General features: G+C 38.6%; 1 protein-coding gene, 1 long non-coding RNA gene and 1 pseudogene across 3 annotated transcripts; 1 reads left to right on the top strand and 2 right to left on the bottom strand.

Moving 5' to 3' along the window:
• Nucleotides 1–3,600: 3,600 nt before the first annotated feature.
• LOC145470289 (uncharacterized) lies at nt 3,601–5,552 on the bottom strand. Its single transcript, XR_014042469.1, has 3 exons — nt 5,441–5,552; nt 5,030–5,109; nt 3,601–4,763 (listed from the first exon to the last, which is right to left on the bottom strand). It is a non-coding gene; the product is annotated as an uncharacterized LOC145470289 (long non-coding RNA).
• Nucleotides 5,553–6,542: 990 nt separating this feature from the next.
• On the top strand, nt 6,543–7,202 carry LOC145469237 (uncharacterized). Its single transcript, XM_081452926.1, has one exon. It carries the CDS (start codon nt 6,543–6,545, stop codon nt 7,200–7,202), a length of 660 nt encoding a protein of 219 aa, XP_081309052.1.
• Nucleotides 7,203–13,233: 6,031 nt separating this feature from the next.
• LOC145470042 (uncharacterized) lies at nt 13,234–19,427 on the bottom strand (annotated as a pseudogene). Its single transcript, XR_014042419.1, has 7 exons — nt 19,324–19,427; nt 18,312–18,434; nt 17,999–18,079; nt 17,512–17,743; nt 16,477–16,599; nt 15,845–15,975; nt 13,234–14,000 (listed from the first exon to the last, which is right to left on the bottom strand). The product of XR_014042419.1 is annotated as an uncharacterized LOC145470042 (transcript).
• Between the last annotated feature and the right edge of the window lie 486 nt (nt 19,428–19,913).

Genomic DNA, 19,913 nt, shown 5'->3' with positions numbered 1-19,913 from the left:
TAACCGCACTTTTAAAATTTAACTGTTTGCTTAGCACTACAGTCGCAACGCAGTGCACATTTCAAAGCCGTACTTGATGATTTTTTTCTTACTGTAGACATCACATCACTTGATCAACACAAACTGTATTATTGCACCATCAGTCGTAGCCGTTGTGAAATCTCTGATGACGTAATAGTGTTAATCTGGAACTTTCTTCGGGATATTTATGGGCATGAAGATACGACTACTATTAAAAACTGCTTTCTTTCTTTAAAGTCATGATTAAATTTCATTGGTTTTTTCCACGAGTAGAGGGCTAGAAAAGTAGTCACACGAGTCTCACATAATTTAAAACTTCCGTTATCCACGGCTATCTTTAGTACGGTGGCTATTTCCCTACCAATGACGTAATCCTTGCATGTTCCGACATGTTCTTTGCTTGGCTTGCAAATATTTAATTTTCCTTCTGATCACCGAACTCGCTGCGATGACACAGCCAAAGAATTTACTTCATTCGGCTAAAACCACAAGAAATACTCGCAAAATTGCAAATAAATTAATGACCGTCGCTTCTGCCGAAATAAACTTGCAAAGTAAACACGATTTTATTTGTCACGTAGCGAAAGTGAAAGCTGTAACGTCAGCGCATTCCATGGCTGACGTAATACCTTTTTTTAGCGTATTTACTATTTCCCTTCGAATCCAACGCTTCGATAAAACCAAAAGAAAATACATTTTACCCAAGGTAAAGAAAACAATATCTGTAACATTGTCCTTATATTAATCTTTCCACAGCTTCTGGCGAGTAAACATCACAGGTTCCGTTATTCAAAATTTGGCCGAGTGGAAGCTTGGGCCTGGTCACCGACAAAACTAAAAAAACAAGAAGATCTGTTAGATCTTATAACCGCGCTTTTAAAATTTAACTGTTTTCTTAGTACTACAGTCGCAACGCAATGCATATTCCAAAGCAATCTTTGATGATTCATTGATTACTGTAGACATCACAGCACTTGATCAACACAAACTCTATTATCGCACCATCAGTCGTAGCCGTTGTGACATCTTCGATGACGTAATAGTCTTAATATGGAACTTTCTTCGGGATATGTATGGGCATGAAGATACGAACACTATTACAAACCGCTTTCTTTCTTTAAAGTCACGATTAAATTTAATTGTTTTTTTCCCTTGAGTTAAGGGTTAGCAAAGAAGTCACACGAGTCACATAATTCAAGAATTGCGTTATCTACGGCTATCTTTAGTACGGTGGTTATTTCCCTATCAATGACGTAATCTTTGCACGTTCTGACATGTTCTTTGCTTGGCTTGCAAATATTTCATTTTCCTTCCGATCTATGAACTCGCTGCGATGAAACAGTCAAAGGATTTACTTCATTTGCCTAAAACCACAAGAAATACTCGCAAAGTTACAAATAAATTAATGACCGTCGCTTCTGCCGAAATAAACTTGCAAAGTAAACACGATCTTATTTGTCACGTAGCGGAAAGTGAAAGCTGCAACGTCAGCGCATTCCATGACTGACGTAATACCTTTTTTCAGCGTATTTGTTATTCCCTTTAAATCCAACGCTTTGATAAAACGAAAAGAAAATATATTTTACCCACAAAAAAGAAAACAATATCCGTAAAATTGTCCGTGTATTTATATTTTAACAGCTTCTGGCGAAAAACATCACACGTTGCGTGACTCAAAGTTTGGCCGAGCGGAGGTCTGCGTCTGGTCACCGACAAAACAAAAAAAATAATAAACCACGGGTAAACCTAGAACCGCGCTCGGCCTATGGCCGCGCGGTTGACAAGAAGATCTGTTGGATCTTAAAACCGCGCTTTTAAAATTTAACTGTTTTCTAAGCACTACAGTCGCAACGCAGTGCACATTCGAAAGTAATCCTTGATGATTCATTGATTACTGTAGACATCACATCACTTGATCAACACGGACTGTACTATTGCACCATCAGTCGTAGCCGTTGTGAAATCTCCGATGACGTAATAGTGTTAATCTGGAACTTTCTTTGGGATATGTTTGGGCATAAAGATACGAACACTATTAACAACAGCTTTCTTTCTTAAAAGTCAAGTTTAAATTTAATTTTTTTCCTTGAGTAAAGGGCTAGCAAAGAAGTCACACGAGTCACATAATTCAAGAATTGCGTTATCCACGGCTATCTTTAGTACGGTGGTTATTTCCCTACCAATGACGTAATCATTTCATGTCCTGACATGTTCTTTGCTTGGCTTGCAAATATTTCATTTTCCTTCCGATCTATGAACTCGCTGCCATGAAAGAGCCAAAGAATTTACTTCATTTGCCTAAAACCACAAGAAATACTCGCAAACTTGCAAATAAATTAATGACCGTCGCTCTGGCGAAATAAACTTCCAAAGTAAACACGATCTTATTAGTCACGTAGCGAAAGTGAAAGCTGCAACGTCAACGCATTCCATGGCTGACGTAATACCTTTTTTAGCGTATTTATTATTCCCTTTGAATCCAACGCTTCGATAAAACCAAAAGAAAATATATTTTACCCACAACAAAGGAAACAATATCCGTAAAATTATCCGTGTATTAATGTTTTAACAGCTTCTGGCGGAAAAAACATCACACGTTGCGTGACTCGGAATTTGGCCGAGCGGAGGTCTGCGTCTGGTCACCGACAAAAAAAAACAAGAAGATCTGTTAGATCTTATAACTGCGCTTTTAAAATTTAACTGTTTTGGTAGCGCTACAGTTGCAATGCAATGCACATTCCAAAGCAGTCCTTGATGATTCTTTTCTTACTGTAGACATCACATCACTTGATCAACACAAACTGTATTATTGCACCATCAGTCGTCTCCCATGACGTAATGGTCTTAATTTGGAAATTTCTTCGGGATATGTATGGGCATGAAGATACGAATACTAAACTTTATCCCGACCGTAGATTGGAAACGTGACAGACAATTGGCGTTACTTTTGATTCTCACCAAATTTGGACAGTGGGATGATCTCATCATTAGCCAATTACAGGCCATTTTTCAGCTCTTTTCGTCATATCCCCCCCTCGGGAGAATTTTGTCAAGTTAGCTAATTTAGTGTGCAGGCCACCGTTTTGGCGGTCGCCGTTGGCGAAATGTTTATTTGCTCAAAATTGGGGCAAAATCTTTCGGAGATGGAAGTCAGGACATTTTTAAGGATACAGACAGTAATTTGGGACCAGTTGCTGGCTTCTAAGGGTGAATTTATCCGGAAGTAAGCTGTATTTTCGTTTTCGCGCCGAAAGCCACGAGGTGAAATATTATCGGCTTGTTATGCTCTCCTGTTCTGTTTTTTCTCTTGGTCTTTTATGTAGCCCGCCGAGGCCATTCTTTCGTCTAAATCAGTTTTCCAAAAGGGCAAGATTTCCGTATAACCCCATACATTTATTATGCATACAGTTCTTTGTTTAACTAAACAATAGCTAAAACAATAGCGCTCCTTTGAGACTTATCTGATTTGAATAACTCTAAATTTTACCATTTTTTTTTCTAAGTGTCGCATACTTCTAGACTTTATTTCGAATTTTTTATCTAAAATACGCAAAAACGAAACGATTTCTTGGAGACTGGGGAGAATAATTTTACGAGTCTTAGGTCTAAATTACGGAAAACCGAAACGAAATATCATAATTTTGGACGCATTTACCGTATTTTTAAACTGAGCGCAGGCTTAAAACTGCTTAAAGTGATAGTGATTTAGACCTGTTCGCTAGTTTAAAAAAGCTTAAAAATACTGCTTTAGGCCTAAGCAAAACCGGCTGCTTGCGGTTAGCTATAATCTATTGCGCGGGTTAGCGACTATCATACTAATTTTGTAAATGTAAGCAAAGTGAAATAAAATTCTAGCTTACCCGTCACGTCTTCTCTAAAACATGTCCTAAGAACTAGAACCGACGATTCCTGACCTCTAATTGAATTAACTCCTTGTGAAAAACAAAAGAATCAAGTTACCCTTTGTAATTAAAAATATAAATATCTCGTGCCATTTGCCTACTACTAACTCATGAACTGCGTCAAAACTCAAGACTCATCTCTTTCATAACTGGCCACCATTACACTGAAAACTATGCACTCTAAAACAACCCAATGTACGTATGTAACTGTCACACTCCCCTCCAAACCGGACTAAAAATCACAAACCGGCAACAAACACGTCACTCTTTATTTTTCAATTACCAAAGTCCTTGTGTTTATACATACCTTGTGTTTCTCACATACCATTTACCTTTACAACAAGAAATTTGATTGGCTGTCCATAGTAGATCCAATCTGATTGGTGTGACATACATACATCTCTCACTCACTCACTCACTCACTCACTCACCCATTGACCCGTCCATAACATACCCGACGCGCCGACTAAGAGGTATTTTTTTTACAAAAAAATAACTCAAAAATGAACAGTTTGGGTACAAGACTAATACAAGGACCTCAAGTAGTGTGTATCTAATGAAACAAATTAAGGAGCTCTTTCAAAAGATTTATATTGTAAAATGAAACTCTATGTCAATGCGATTGTGTATCATCTGTGATGCCATACTGCTCCATCCCACAACCTTTCGTGCAGCATTTGTTGTTCAGTTAAGTTATATACTTGAAAAAACAATACACAAAACTGATAAATGAACAAGAACTAAAAAAATATTTCTAAGAACATACCTACTGTACAGCGATTTACTTTGGTATCCAAGAGTTGGCAAATCTTTGGCTGCATACAGTTCTAAAAAAATCCACTTGTGTTAAAAAACAGTATTCATTAGACTTAATTTACTTGATGTCAAGAACAAAAGAGCTTTAAACTTGATAACTTTTGTTGTCCTAACGTTTTACATTCAAACAGAAAGTGATTCTGCTGTATTAAATGTTGACAATTGTTAAAAGTTATTGTCAGTCATTTAGTAGGTTGCTGGATTGCTTGGTCAATAATACAAAAAAGTTGTTATTAACCTTATGTAGTTCTATCACACTTCTGGATATAGATATTCTTTATGTACTTCACCTGTTAAATCAATTCATCCATTGTGTCATTCCTATATATCTCAGAAGAGTCACACCCGCAACTGCAAGTTGGATGTACACCTTAATCAAAGACAACAAAAACTGACATTTTACAGACCATAAATGACTTAACTGACCAAGACTGTGATCAAATAAATTACCCTCCTAAAAAATTCTATCTCAACAATAACAATTAAATCTTCTACTAAATAAACACAACAAAAAAAGGTTGTCACCGTTAATTTTTTTAATATAAATTTGTGATTTGTGATATTGTTGGTTAAGTGAAGAAATAATCTTCACTTAACCAACAATACAGAGACGTTAGCTTCAAAACTACTCTAACAGACATATTCAGGGAATCTGAATAACAACTTAGGATGAATATTGAAAAAGATTCTATACACCTTACCTAGTTCCCCTTGCCCTTCTGTTGCTGTTAGTGTGGCAAAACAGATGATCCAGATGTAGAAAATGTCTTGATACTCGAAGAGAGAACAATTAATAAATGTTCCTTATAAATGTAAACTCGTAAATGTAAACACAGCGTTAATAATGAATTAGGAACTCTTTCCTCATCTATATATCTTCCTTTGCACCATGAGTCACTGCCTGGTTTTAAATACTTGTCAGTTGTATTGATATTGGTAATAAAAATAATCGTTACCTATAGCTACTAATGAGTGTCATAAATTCAATGCATTTTCCTCAAGCTGTTGATGAACAACTGCCAGGGTATCACCATCCAACTCCTGAGAAGAAACTGTTATTTTTTCACTGTTTCTTGTGCAAGGCACAAGGGCTTTGTGGTTAGTTCGCTTGTCTCCAAATCAAGCGATCTGGATTCGATCCATGATGCTGTGTCCTTTGGCAAGACACGAGTTTTATAAACCCGCGAGCCAGCTAGCGAGCCATGCGAGCCAAGGGGCGAGCCATGCGAGCCAAGGGGCGAGCCATGCGAGCCATGCGAGCCATGCGAGCCATGCGAGCCATGCGAGCCATGCGGGTCATGCGAGCCACAGTACAAATGTTAAGAATTTTTATGTTACATTTGTATTCGCATGAGAACAAGAGCAAGAGCAACGGAACAAGATGAATAAGATCATATCGCAATATTAAATTCTTGCAGCGACTACACAAACCGTCACTAAGGACGGTTTTTGAATTAGCCAATCAGAACAAAAACAAGAGCAACGAAACAAGATGAATAAGATCGCAATACATGTATTAAATTCTTGCAGCGACTACACAAACCGTCACCAAGACGTTTTTTGAATCGGCCAATCAGAAGCCAAGCTGAAAAAAATCAAATAGCTACAAATGCCTCACAATGCACGGAAAGCCGATAAGGGTACCACAACTGTCATAATGAACAGAACAGATAAATTCAACGAGGGTCAAGTCCAACTTGATGATATACATACCGACCCTTCGACAAACCTATGGTTGCCACCACGGCCAAAAAAGTCCATCGATTGATTCGACCACTACTTCAAGAAGGCCACATAGACGAAATGACGGCCAAATGGCTCTCCCTTACACCCGACCCTCCGCGAATACCAGTGTTTTACACACTTACAAAGATTCACAAACCGACACCTGTCGGTAGACCTATTATATCAGGGTGTGACGGCCCTACAGAAAGGATCTCATCTTTTGCTGACCACCTTCTTCAGCCGATAGCACAAAGACAAGCCTCGTATCTTAAAGATACAGCAGACTTTCTTAACTTCATCGAGAAGACTAAACTGCTTAAGAACACCATTCTTGTCTCAATGGACGTCACCAGCCTCTACACAAACATACCACAGGAAGAGGGTATTACCACAGTATGCGAAGCATACGAAGAGTTTTATCACGAAAACCCTCCAATTCCTAGGTATTTAAGAGAAATGCTCACTCTGATTTTACAAGAAAACTCGTTCCAATTCAGTGGAAAAGATTACCTCCAAACTCATGGAACAGCCATGAGAACGAAAATGGCCGTAGCTTTTCCTAACATATTCATGGCCAAAATAGAAATAGAAACACTCAGACTAAGCAACACGAAACCCATCTTTTGGAAAAGATTCATCGATGGCGTCATATCTATGTGGAACACAAGTAAAGACAAAATAAGAGATTTCCTTCTAACGGCAAACAGTTTTCACCCAACGATCAAATTCACGACTTAAATCACAGAAACAGAAACTACGTTCTACGTTCTACTTATAACAAAAATATGAAACAAAGAAAAAAATTCGTCCAACTCAGAGCAGCCATTACTATGACGCAAAACTTGGCACGATGTACAGATGTTTAGAGCATTTTTCATATTTGATGCACTAACAATAGTTCTGGCAACCGAAGCGAGATTAGGACTTTTTCTGGGAATACTTCAATTTTAGGCACTTTTGTAAATAAATTTAAAATTAATTTTCCAGGGAAAGAGAGAGTACCCTAGGAGCAAGGTTGTGCCGTTTATACTCGTCCCCAGGGTCATCTCCGCTTTCAAGATGGCGAGCGGGCGGTTTATAGCGGTAGTTTAATTTAGTGATAGTCGGGCGCTAGATATTTCTTGGTGAAATGATCGACGACCTCCCAGACCGATCGAAGAAAAAAAAAAATACTCGCAAAAATGGCTCGCGTGGCTCGCATGGCTCGCTGGCTCGCAGGTTTAGCAGACCCCTTTACACAGACCGCTGTATTCAACAACCGTGCTTTGCTGGCGCAAAATTCAAATTTGCCGCGTTTTTGACACGACTTAACGACTGAAATTCTGACTGAGGGTCCGGACTTATATTTTAAGAGCTACGAAATAAAATTACATCGAAATTAAAATTTTAAGCAAAAAAATTTATAAGAAACTTAATCTCCATAAACGACATTATAACAAAGGACAAGAGCTTTGGCGCAGTTCAAAATGGGCACGTTCAAGCCAAACTTAAAATTGTTAGTATCATGTGTATCACTCGTATTTGTTATATAAACTTTTCGAACATAACAAGAGCTTCACCGAGAGCTAGAAAGCATATCACTTCACCATCTAAGAATATTATACTATTAAACTATTTTAGAGGTGTGCCTGTAGACGAATAACGACCATAGATAAGCACTTCATTGATCACGCAGTCGGCAAGGCTGGGAAACGGCTTTAGCTTTCTTATCTTTCCTTTCTACAGTAGGTTTTTGCATTTTCCACAGGTTTGCCGACTGAGATGCTTTTTGTATCTGCTTGAATCCATGTTTACTGTGTTCTTGGTACGGCAAGCTCGGACAAAAATTGAAGCCAGCTCGTTTCAGAAGAAACGAGAAAACATTTGACGAGTTATTTGCATGGGAGCGTGCAATAATATTAGCACAAATGGTAGGTGAGCGTTCACTAGGTTTTTCACAAGCCAATCATTTGCAGGTAGAAATTTATGATGTGTCACAGAAGTTTTTAAACAAAGACCAACACGATCTCACACTTGCGGAGAATAGTCGGAAAGATCCGAAGTGTCTAGAAAAATACGCAATATCACGTATACTGTGGAAACGAACAATAGACAGGGATATTTTCATACAATAAAGTCATTATGAATAAAGCTGGATGATTAGCACCACACTTTGGGCCTCTTAATTCATATGAGCCCGGTCAACCGGGCTGGCTCGGTTTTCGAGATCTCGCCTCGCCACTCTTTCCTTCGTAAAAATTTCGATGTGTTCAAATGAGAAACCGGGCTGGTCCGGTTACCGAGATCTCGGGTTTTGCGACCGAGATCTCGGTAACCGGGATGAAAATTTTCCCATATGAACACTCCAACCCAGGTAACCGGGACGAAACTTTTTGGACAAAATACTAGTATAGCCCTAGCCCTAGTTGTTCGAAAGGTGGATAACGCTATCCACCTTTCGAACAACCCGGGCTTTAGCTTTTCACGCAAACTTGAGCGCCAAATCTGTCTAATTCGGGCTAAAGAGTAATAAATGGCGATTTTTCATTTCTGAAAGATCGATAAACTAGAATGTATCTCTTTGTGAGAAAAGTAGGCGGGCATTTGTTTTCCTTCTATGAAACAAAGTACTGTTTTATACCGAGATGTCAACTTGTAGGTCGAAACACAGTCAAATCTGGGAGAGAAATAGAAAGTGTCTTAACCTACCTTAAATATGATTAACGAATTATTACAGTGCCGAGGTCTTGAAAATGCTGCCCGCAGTATTTTCAAGTCCAAAATCACAGTTTTTCACAATACGGACCGACCCTATTTTTCTTATAAACAGGCAAATAACATCACATCTAAAGGCAAATAACGGCACTTTTTTTATTCGCCATGTCATCGCCTGATTACATTTACTCAATTTTTAGGAAAACAACTTGTTTATTTTTTCCTGTGTTAAATTGGCTTTCAAATGGGTTTGTGTGATTGTTTGAATCGGCTTTCGTGCCGTCTACAAACCATTCTTAAAAAGTCGTGGCAAAGAGTGAGTAACTCAGATACTAGAAAAATAATTAAAAGATGTATTAAGGAACAGTTGCAGAAAATATTCCTTTTTATAAGGGAAATGAATGAGCCTGTGGTGGTGATTCAGGGGACTCTTTTGACCAGTAATTACAAATATAGAGTTTTCGAGTTCACTTTTGTTGAAACTGATCTATATTTGTAGTCATTTTCTGACCCGGCGTAAAACAGCCGTTGCTATGGCCGTTGTAATAATAAAAAAAACATACCCGGCCACTGCCGGCCACTGGTACTTTCCTTGAATTTCACACTCATCCGGAGGCAAATTCAGCAAGATCGTTTGAAAATGTTTTTTACAAATGTTCAACGGTTTTACATCTTATATTTTCAAAAAAATTGCTTTTCTCCTGAACATCGCCATATTTTATCCTATCGAGCCGCCACCTTAATCATCGATGAGCGCGTAATAAGGCAAACGATTAATGTCGATTATCGCTAATTTGTTCACGAAAGTAGATAAAAATAAAAAATAAAAACGACTATGGCAAGCCACATTGGATAATTTCACCCGCTCCCGGAAACAGTCAGTTTGCAAGATTTGTTGAATTGTGCCATGATCACGGACTGAGAAAAAAAATAAAAGAGATAACGATTTTTTTGTCCCTCCCCTAAGTGGTGAGAAGTAACAGCTTTTTCTCTTTACTACAGTACTACGATCTCGAAATCTCGTGTTCTCCGTGTCTTTGACAGACTGGTTTATATACACCGAATATCAAGCAATCCACTGACAATCCACTACAGATATTGTTCCTGTGTTTATGTTAACTGCTTTAGTTACCTTTATTCTAACTGTCATGATCTTTTCTTCGTGTCCAGCAACCTATATTTTAAACGAGTTTGTTCCAGAAACATAAGACATGGGCATGCGACCATCTATGATCAAATTCTGAACTCTCCTCGAACCTCACTCGACTAGCTATTTGAAGAGTACAATATAAACGATTTATCAATATCACTAACAATGAAATCAAAACTTCCTCAGTACTTTTGTAATAACTATACGTTTCACAGGACATACCTTCGGGCAAGTTCATATTCAAGTGTTCTCAAACAAAAATGTTTCCCGTGAGTATGCAGGGAGGTCGTTTGGTCTGACACCTGTTTGAGATTAAGCGTCAAAAGGAAGCATCGATACCAAACCATGTTTGTTGTCAAACAGATTTAGGGAATATCACGGCTTAACTCATCTGGTCTCGAGGGTGCCCTTCAAGTAGGTTGACACCAATAGTCCAGCTTAACTTTTCATTCGGCTGCCTGAGTCCGAGCTGGTCTAGTTACAGAATGAATCCTTTATCGCTAGGTAGCGCTTTTAGAATTGAACCTCATTGTGTACGTGACGCGCTGCGATTGGCCGATTCGTTTGGCCCACGTGTTGTGCGGCATGAGGATAAAAAAACGCCGAGACTTGTTACCCAAAAGTAACTCTAAAAAAACTCCAAAAGTGGCACCAAAAGAGAGTTACAAATGTCTCTCGCGACTAGAGATACGGGTTAGATACTCTGGAAATATTGGAACATGTCCCTTCAAACCAAATTAGCTATTTAAGAACTGTGCAATAGTTATCAGGAGGGGATGGGGCATGTAAAAATCAGAGAGGGGAGCATTATGGAAACTCATACCCTTAGGGAGGGAGGGTAACATGTAAATTTTTTTTTTGAAAAGTAGGCGAGGCGGCATAGGCAAGTTGACTTTGTGTAGTTATTATTATTGCAAAAAATAACGTTTTCTACAATACAAATATTACCTTCACTAGTAACATTACTTACAATAGCGAAATAGAGCGGTTTTCAATTACTTACCAATTAAACTACTCAACAAATCTCAAACTGTGGTAAAACCAAAACCAAAGTAAATGTCTAATTACCTTCGACACTTATTGAAAACTGCTCTACCTTACAAAACCCTAACATTTGCCTGCGATACTTATTCTAGTTACTGTACTAACATAAGTCACAATTTAACAACCCTAACACAACTTACAATGCTAACATTGCTTACAACTTATTAATACCTTATATTACTTACTTATTTTTAAACAGTGCATCATGCTTGATGTTAACTAACATTACTTGCCTTTTTTATCTTGGCTAAATATCAACACACAGTGCTATTTAAAAGCAAGGGGAAAATGTGAAATATGCTATTTATCTTAATTTTCTATGCAGAATTGAATGTAGATAACTATGGAGTCAGCTACAATAGAGCGTTTTCATTGTCACGCAAAAAAAAAAAAAATAGAGTCAGAAACCATTCAGTGGATAAAGTCAAGAAATTGTGATATCATTGAAGATAAGTAAAGACGACAGTTTTCCAAGTTTAAGGTGTGCGTTGTCCCAAAGTTGAAATATTCGTGAAAATGCTCCGCGCAAATTTACAGAGCCTAGTATGGAGCCGCCACGTTGGACACTGCTTATTTGCACTGAACAAACATTTAAATGAGCACTTTTCTAAATGCTATAACGTCTTTAAAAATTATGGCTAAAAATCACGATAATAAATATTTTTCTACAAACGCGATCGTAGCTTTATGTCACACATCGCCATTACTCTGAAATTCAACTGGTTTCCAAACGAAGGACGCCGTTGAGCTGGAAAGTTGTAAACAGATATAAATTTAGTACCTCTTATGCCTGATGAGGATGAAAACTTTGGTGGCTCTTTAGTGTTGGATTTGAGAATTTGATGGCGTCTCGTGAAAAACGCTTAGTATAGGTGGCTTTCTTGCATATTTATTTGTGACTTAGATTTATATATCTCTATTTTAGGGTAAGGATTACGCTTCACCTTCTGCCAATTGCGACATCTAAAAGGTTTAAGTGACAGACTTTGACATCACGCATCATTCATTCGGCCTGTTTTGTTTTCCACCGCGTGTTTTCCACAGACCCCGGCACCCAGTCACCCCTACCCTGGAATCCCGCGTCCCGTCGTTTCCACCATACCGTTTTTTTTATCAGCCACTTTAATTTACTGAGCGTAGACAACAGAAAAAAGGCCGTAAACCAATCAAGTCAGCTACTATTACAAAGCTGACTTCAAGACCGACAAAAGTAGATTTCACATTTGTTCTACCATATCACAAAAAGAAAACAAAGTTACATTTCATTGCTACCAGGTTAAAAGCTTCTTCAATCTGTTCAACTTTACAGTATTTGTTGTGAGATTTTGCATACATTAAGCACATCAGGTCAATTCGATTTCCTTGGTAGGCTTTCCTTCACCGACTGCTTTGTTTCCTACCATTACAAGTTCTCCGTCACTGTATTTTCCATGTGTTAAGAGGTTAATGAGATGTTTCAGAGAAGCTCAAACTCTGCATCAGTAAATTTCAACTACCCCTCGCTCGTGCTAATGTCTGTTTTACCACTTCTTAGCATTACCCTGGAAAAAATGCAGGGAATGCATTTGGTAAAAGGTAAAATTGGGGTTTTCATGTAAGGACAACCGCTTAAGGGTCCTTCAGTACTTCGCCTTCAGACTAATTTCCCTCGTGTTATTGTGCAAAGCAAATTTCTACGCTACTCCAATGTAAATAATTGTTATGTATGAATTTGTTCGAAAGTCGCCAGGCTTCTCAAAGGATTCTTCTCACAAAGTAAATAAGTAGAAGGTAAATATATTTACACTTACACAAGATGTTATTATTTTCCTTGTGGGCCTATTCCCGCGCGCAGAAGCCTTAGTAGCATATCAGGTAATTGGTTGTATTGCTACAGTTGAGTGTTAACCAGCAAAAGACCAACTGCAAAACAAACCTTGCACACTTTATCTTGAAATGATCATTTTATCAAATATAACTAGATGGCATGCTTTAGTAACTCCATGATATGCTTTAGTAACGCGATTCTTCCATTTTCCAACTTAACAATATGAAATCAAGTAAAAAATGATAATCTTCGTATTGAAATGTGTTACGAACGGACTGCCTAAACGTTCTATATAAGATCTTTTTTCCTCCCCTTACATAACGTAGAAGTCCATCGTGAATTAGTAGACTGCCTCATAATGACCTTAACGAATGGAGTTGCACACTCTTCTTCAAGGTAAGACTTCACGTCACTATTCTAACACTCTAGATACTAAAGACATTAACACTTCTTCTTTAAGGAAAGTATAATACACCTTCGTTTACGCTAAGGATTAAGAATAACTTCTCCTTTCCTGATAACTTTACCATCAGTCTTGAAGAGTTGGCCACAGATAACACAAAACAGTTCGCGATTCTGAACGAACGGGACGACGAGTTGGGCCCCCTACTTCAGTAAAGCTAACAGCTTGGCTCACTGTTTGACTCCTAGAACTGTAAGCAGCTGTGTTGTAGTCAATATTTAGAGGAGGCACTTGAGTGACAGCACACCAGGAGAACTGCGCCTGCGCGCAATATTTGATGTAGTCATTCAAGTCGTGCAAGAGCATCCTGTCGTAATCTAGAAGAAGGTGATCTTGATAACGTCGTTTCCACTCATTAGCAATAGCACTTTTGACATCCTGCAAAGATAAAGGCTGGTTTCCATATGATCGCAGACGATCGCGGATCGCTGATCGCAGATCGCAAAAAGTTCTGCGATCGTCTGCGATCAATTGCGATCGTGCGATCATATGGAAACCAAATTTCTGCGATCTGCGATCGAAACGTATCCCATAATATTTTGAATTCCGACCCATGATTCAATGCTTCTTTGCAACAAAGCAACCGCTTATTTGTTGTAAACATGGCTGGCGTTGAACAAGGTAACGTTAGTAACGAGAAATTTATGGAGGAAGTTGCGCGATATCAGTGCGTTTACCACCGTAACAGTAAAGTTTTCAAAGACAAAAACAAAAAGGCTAACTGCTGGGAAAAAATCGGGGAGAAATTTAATTTATCGGCGGCTGAGGCGGAGGTCAAATTCCGCAACATAAGAACTGCGTATGGTCGACTGAAGCGATTAAAAACGCTACCTTCTGGATCGGGCCGAGATGCAGTGCCAAAGGAATTTCAAAATAGGTTGACTACAAGAAGAAACAAATTTGCTTGCAGCAAAATTTCCTCCTCGACGTCCGCCATATTGTTTGCTGCGATTTTCCCCCCAGCACAACGCGCGTGTAATTTTGACAGTTCCGCTGTCCGAAATGTATGCAACAGTCGGCTGTGCGATCGCTTGCGATCGTCTACGATTGTGTGGAAACAACTCTCTTTGCGATCGTCTGCGATCTGCGATTTGCGATCCGCGATCGTCTGCGATCATATGGAAACCAGCCTTAAACATTGGTTTTAAAAGAATCACTTGAATATTTACTACACGCACATATTTATAAGCAGTTAATCTGTTCAAGTTCACATCACTGTTCGTAGCTCGTGTGAATTATCCTATCTTGATCAATCTTAACGATACTTGTCCCGCGGACTAACCCGGCCCTCCATCCTGCCAGTGGTGGGATGTGTTCTCACAGCGATTCCATATCGGGGCGCAGGATTCTTCTTGCAGACCGAGTAAGAAGCCATTTGGAAAGCTTAATGCGGTTGGAATTGAACTGTTCGTTTCATTAGCCATAATGAAGACTGAATGCACCAGCATGTCGAAACAATTAAGAAATAACGTGTACATTTTAGGATCATTATTTTGTTCCTTCCATCCTCGGTCACTACACTTCGCCTCCATGTAGTATCCTCCATGCATTACCTCTTGTAGTTCACTTTATTTTCCTATTGCATTTTGTAGTATCATAATTATGCACCAGTCATTTGAACCCCCCTCCCCCCACCGCAATTGGAGGATATCCGGGGCAAACCGGGGGTTTTCACTTCGTTTTCACTCAATTTAGGTTCCCAGGTAGTCGCGGAATGAACATTTTTTCACGGCTTTGCTATGCAATGTGGGGGTTTGAACGGGCATTTGGCGGGGATTTCACTAGTGGTTCGCGGCTTCTTTTAGAAGACTGGGTTCAAGTTGCATGTTCGCAAAAAACATGGAGGCTGAAAAAATGACGAAGAAGGTATGATTTCAATCGCTTAATATCATGCTTTGACTTGACTTTAGTGGTATGAAAAATAATCCTGTGAAAGCTCCTGTCGTTAACAAATTTTAATCTATTCAATGAATTGTGCTTAATGTTTAAAGGACTGATAGTAAAAGTGAATGCTCCGGGCACACCCCAATTTTTATTTTTTTTTTTTTATTTATTTATTTATTTTTTGGGGGGGGTGGGGGGAGGGTCAAATGGCGGATGCATTATTTCTCCTTCAAAATTTTGTTTTAAATGCAAACGCAATCAGAAAAGCAAACGAAGGACACTGTTGATTATCTTCGTTTTAGCTTTTTAAACCCATTAGATTTACATTGCGAACTCACTTGAACAAGAGAATGTAAATCATGTGTCTTTGCTCGCTCCTTGACAAGGATCATCACCTCGCTTAACGCATCCTGAGTTTTTGTATGTAAGGTTAGGTTTCTTTTGGGCGACTACACTGCAGTTTCCAAAACTAAGGACTAAATCAATATTAATTAATCCAAACAATATAACTTTAACAAATAGCTCCTTTTACCAATACGGCGGCTATTTTGAACAATCGTTTCAAATAGCTATTATCGGACGCTTAAGAGGCAACTACATTTTGCTCCGAGAATTCCATAATGTCTCTCAAATCAACAGAAATCAAAATGGCTACCGTATCGGTAAAAGGGTCTATTCGTTGATATGTTTAATGCAACTGTATGTTTGATCATGGCGCACTAACTTACTGCAGAAATGTAAACGACAAGAACTGAAGGATCTTATGTGAGTATTACATATCCTTCTCGTCTGATCATCTTAAACGTTGTATCCCTTGTGCTACGAAAAAGGAGCTAGAAAACAAATAACCTGAAGTGTAACGTACATCGTATTTTCCACCCTCACCAACTATCTCACAAGGATATCACATTGGAAACAACATTATGAAGTATTGAGAAACAGAAAGCAAATTGTGTTCGTTTTTATTTACCTTGTTCTGAAATGTATTGTTGTCTGATCCAATAGCTGGAGCGTCATTCACTAACATTTCCATTACAGTACAGGTAAATTCGGCGAAAGACTCCTTCACAGCCAAAACGACATCATAAGCAATCTGAATCAGGAAATTTTAAACTGAGGATTTCGGCTTCCATTGTTGGTGACATCTTTCATGTCCAAACTTTGTGCATATTTCCTAATCGTGTCTCATTCTCACAAAGTTAAAACCACCCCGCCGCGCCCCACCTCGCCCCGCCTCGCCCCGTCTTGCCCCTAAGTAAGGGAAAAGGCAATGGGAAAGAGGTTGGGTGGGAAGGTGGGAGTGTCATGGCCAGATTTGGTGGACCTTGGACTGTAGCCTGTTTTCCCCCGCGCATTTGTTGTATTTTAAGTTGAAGTAGAGTTTAAACTCTTATTTTCGCTTGACCATCACCCTTGTCGAATCTGGTAAGCCGCTCTTTTCGAATTTGATCCTGCTCGGGTCGACGAAGGTTTTTACTTGTGTTCTGCCTCTATTGAACACTCCCCTTTCTAGCACTGCCCCGCTTGAGATTTCGCGTTGAGAATTCAGCTCCCGGCAGTTCTAGTCTCCTTTTCACTAACTTCGAGTCGGTTCTTTCAAGATTAAAGCGAGATAATGTTCTCTTTTCCAAGTGCTGAGATATTTCAAGGAAATGCTAAAAGACGGCGTTATCATGGATTAATTCGCTGTGATAAATGGTAATGCCCTCGTCTGCCGAAGACCGATGATTTCATTTCAGAAGTCGTTTATCTGAGAACAGATTCATTTTTTATACTGTTTTTTCTGCAAAAGAAAGGTTATTATAGATGCTAGATATTATTTCTGTTCAGATCACACTTTGAGGAAAAACCATGAAATGCAGAAGTTGAACTTCAGCCCAATAAACCAGTACATTCGTTATCATAGAACTGTGAACGTGAAGAAAAAGCTCAACTAAGCTTTTCAACATTATATCGAGAAATAAATAATTAACACTTGATACATATTAAAGTTCAAGAACATTACCTCAAAAATAAAGCAAGCGAGTCTGCAACACTTAGGATACTCCATTGAGCTGATTTTGCTTCCCCGATAACGACCACCTCTAGTTGTTAGAATGTCAATAGCATCAACACGTGTGCCGTCCTTAAATTCAATGACGTATTCACTCTCCAGCTGTGACTGCCTGTTTGTGCTTAGTGTGTTTTCTGCTCGTCTCTGATCAGATCTCACTCTTCTTTCTGAGAAAGTGGCATGCCTGTGGGAAATGCATACAGTCTCAGTATCTCTTTTTAGAAAAAGCGTAAGCTACGAGCAGGCTCTAAATAAATGTTTTTTCTTTTGATTAAATAGCATTTTCCAAATAATTATTTATTAAATAGTATTTTAGACAACTAGACTTTTTAATAACAAAGTGTGTTTTCAGCAGTGGCTGCATTAAATGATTTTGAAAAAATGGCCATCGCTATTAAAATGTTTTAGATTAGACAAAGTGCTTACCGACTCTTATTACCTTTCTTTAAACTTGTCAAGCTCTCTACGTTTCTCCTCTAGTGCTTGTTTTGCTTTCACCATTTGTTGCTGATACGTAAAGCTTGACATGGTAAACAGAACGAAGCAAATAAATTTGAATATAAAATAAAATTACTTTACCAAGTACAGTTAGCCGCGGCACCACAACAACAATATAAATAAAAACAATTATTGTTAGTATGTTCGACTATACTGTGCGACCTGACGGTCACCTGCTAAACGCCATCGTGCAAGGAGTTTGATAAGTTAAATAGGGTTAGCAAAGACAAGACCAATATCACCCATATATGTACCTTTCCTCGTCTCTCGAGTATTTTGGACTGATGCTAACTCTCCCGTGAAGCTGGCGCTCACATTCTTTTACTTTTTGCTTTAATATCTCATTCTCCTCCGCCCTTTGGGTGGCGATGTCCAAGCTGGCAAATAGAATTCAAGCAAGAACATGGCTTACACACTGCAGTCTTTTAGTCTACAATGTCTAAATAAACCAAAAGGTATCTTCACATTACAAAATGTCTTTTTTTTTTTCTCAAAACTCATAATAAATTTTGGTCTTTTGAACAAGAACCATCACTTAAAAGTTGAAATTCGTGCGTTACATTCTTATCTTACTTTGTACGGTTAACAGTCATTACTAGAACCGACTCCTTTCATCATCGTCTGATAACAATGGTACTGAGATAATAATTAACTTTTGGAGAAGTGTATCTGAAAGAAATGACCTAAGCTGCCCGACAAAAGTGTTTTAAGAACCAGCGTGCAATTCTTACAGAGCAGTTTGAATGCCGTTCAACTTGGCTGGGTATGTGCCACTGATCTCCCAGACATCCCGTGCTCATTATCGTCCATTCTGTGGTCAGTTATATATAGACCCCATCTTAGTCGCATTTTTGCAAATGTAAACTTTGCGATCTCAACTTAATAATTTTCTGTTAATTGTTTATCAATCTACCTTAGTATACTAATTGGCAGATTCGTCATACGTAGAAGATCACACTCTTCACCTTCAAACGCTCTGGTACATTTTCTATCGGAAAATATTCAAAATATTTCCTCGATTCCCAACGAGGTGGTCGTGTTGAAATGTGCGACCCAGTTTTAGCTCCTCTGTTGGGACCCCATTATAGTCATTCCAGTGATGTAAGTGCTACCTAGGCCAGCGGCACATCCCCAATACCTTATTGATAGAAAGGAATCCCCTCCCCTGGGGGGTGGCTTTGAAAAATCATATCACATTATATTACATCAGGTTACATCAAATGACCTACCATTACACCACAATGCATCCCATCATATCGCATTTACCTTTCTTTTAAGAGATTTTGTAGGTGGGTGTTGTTTTTCTGTAAAATTTCTGTGTTGTTCTTCAACTGTTCTTCGTAATGTTTTTGTAACTTCAAGACCTTTAAAATTGTTTAAACAGTATTACTTATATTTTATAACTTCAGCCTCTTGAACGGCAATGTATAACAATTTGCTTTTCATGTGCTCAAAAAATTGTTACCTTTCCTCTTGTTCACTTTTTAGTTGCTTTTCTCGAGTCTCCCACTTTTCTTTTCGGTTGTAGATGAAAGTGAAGAATGATCATCGCAGTAAATTTTCCAATAAATAACATCTCCGTTACTCTGATAAGTGGGCTAATGCCTACCTCAATCGACTCAAAAACGCTATTAAATGTAAAAAAGGGGTTTCTCTATTTAAAGTGAAAGTTTCTTCTCTAAAATGAAACTCAGAACGGAATTATGAAGAAAAACGGGTTAGTACTAGATATAATGTCCCGAGAATATGGCTGTAGCCCTTGTATACCCCTGGATACCCCCGTATACCCTTGTATACCCCTTTATACCCTTGTATACCCCTGTATACACCTGTATACACTCGTATACCCCTGTATA

The sequence above is a fragment of the Orbicella franksi genome, chromosome 15 (assembly GCF_964199315.1).
Source record: "Orbicella franksi chromosome 15, jaOrbFran1.1, whole genome shotgun sequence".
NCBI lineage: Eukaryota > Metazoa > Cnidaria > Anthozoa > Scleractinia > Merulinidae > Orbicella > Orbicella franksi.
The sequence above is the reverse complement of the archived record's forward strand: the minus strand, read 5'-3'. Positions and strand labels throughout refer to the sequence as shown.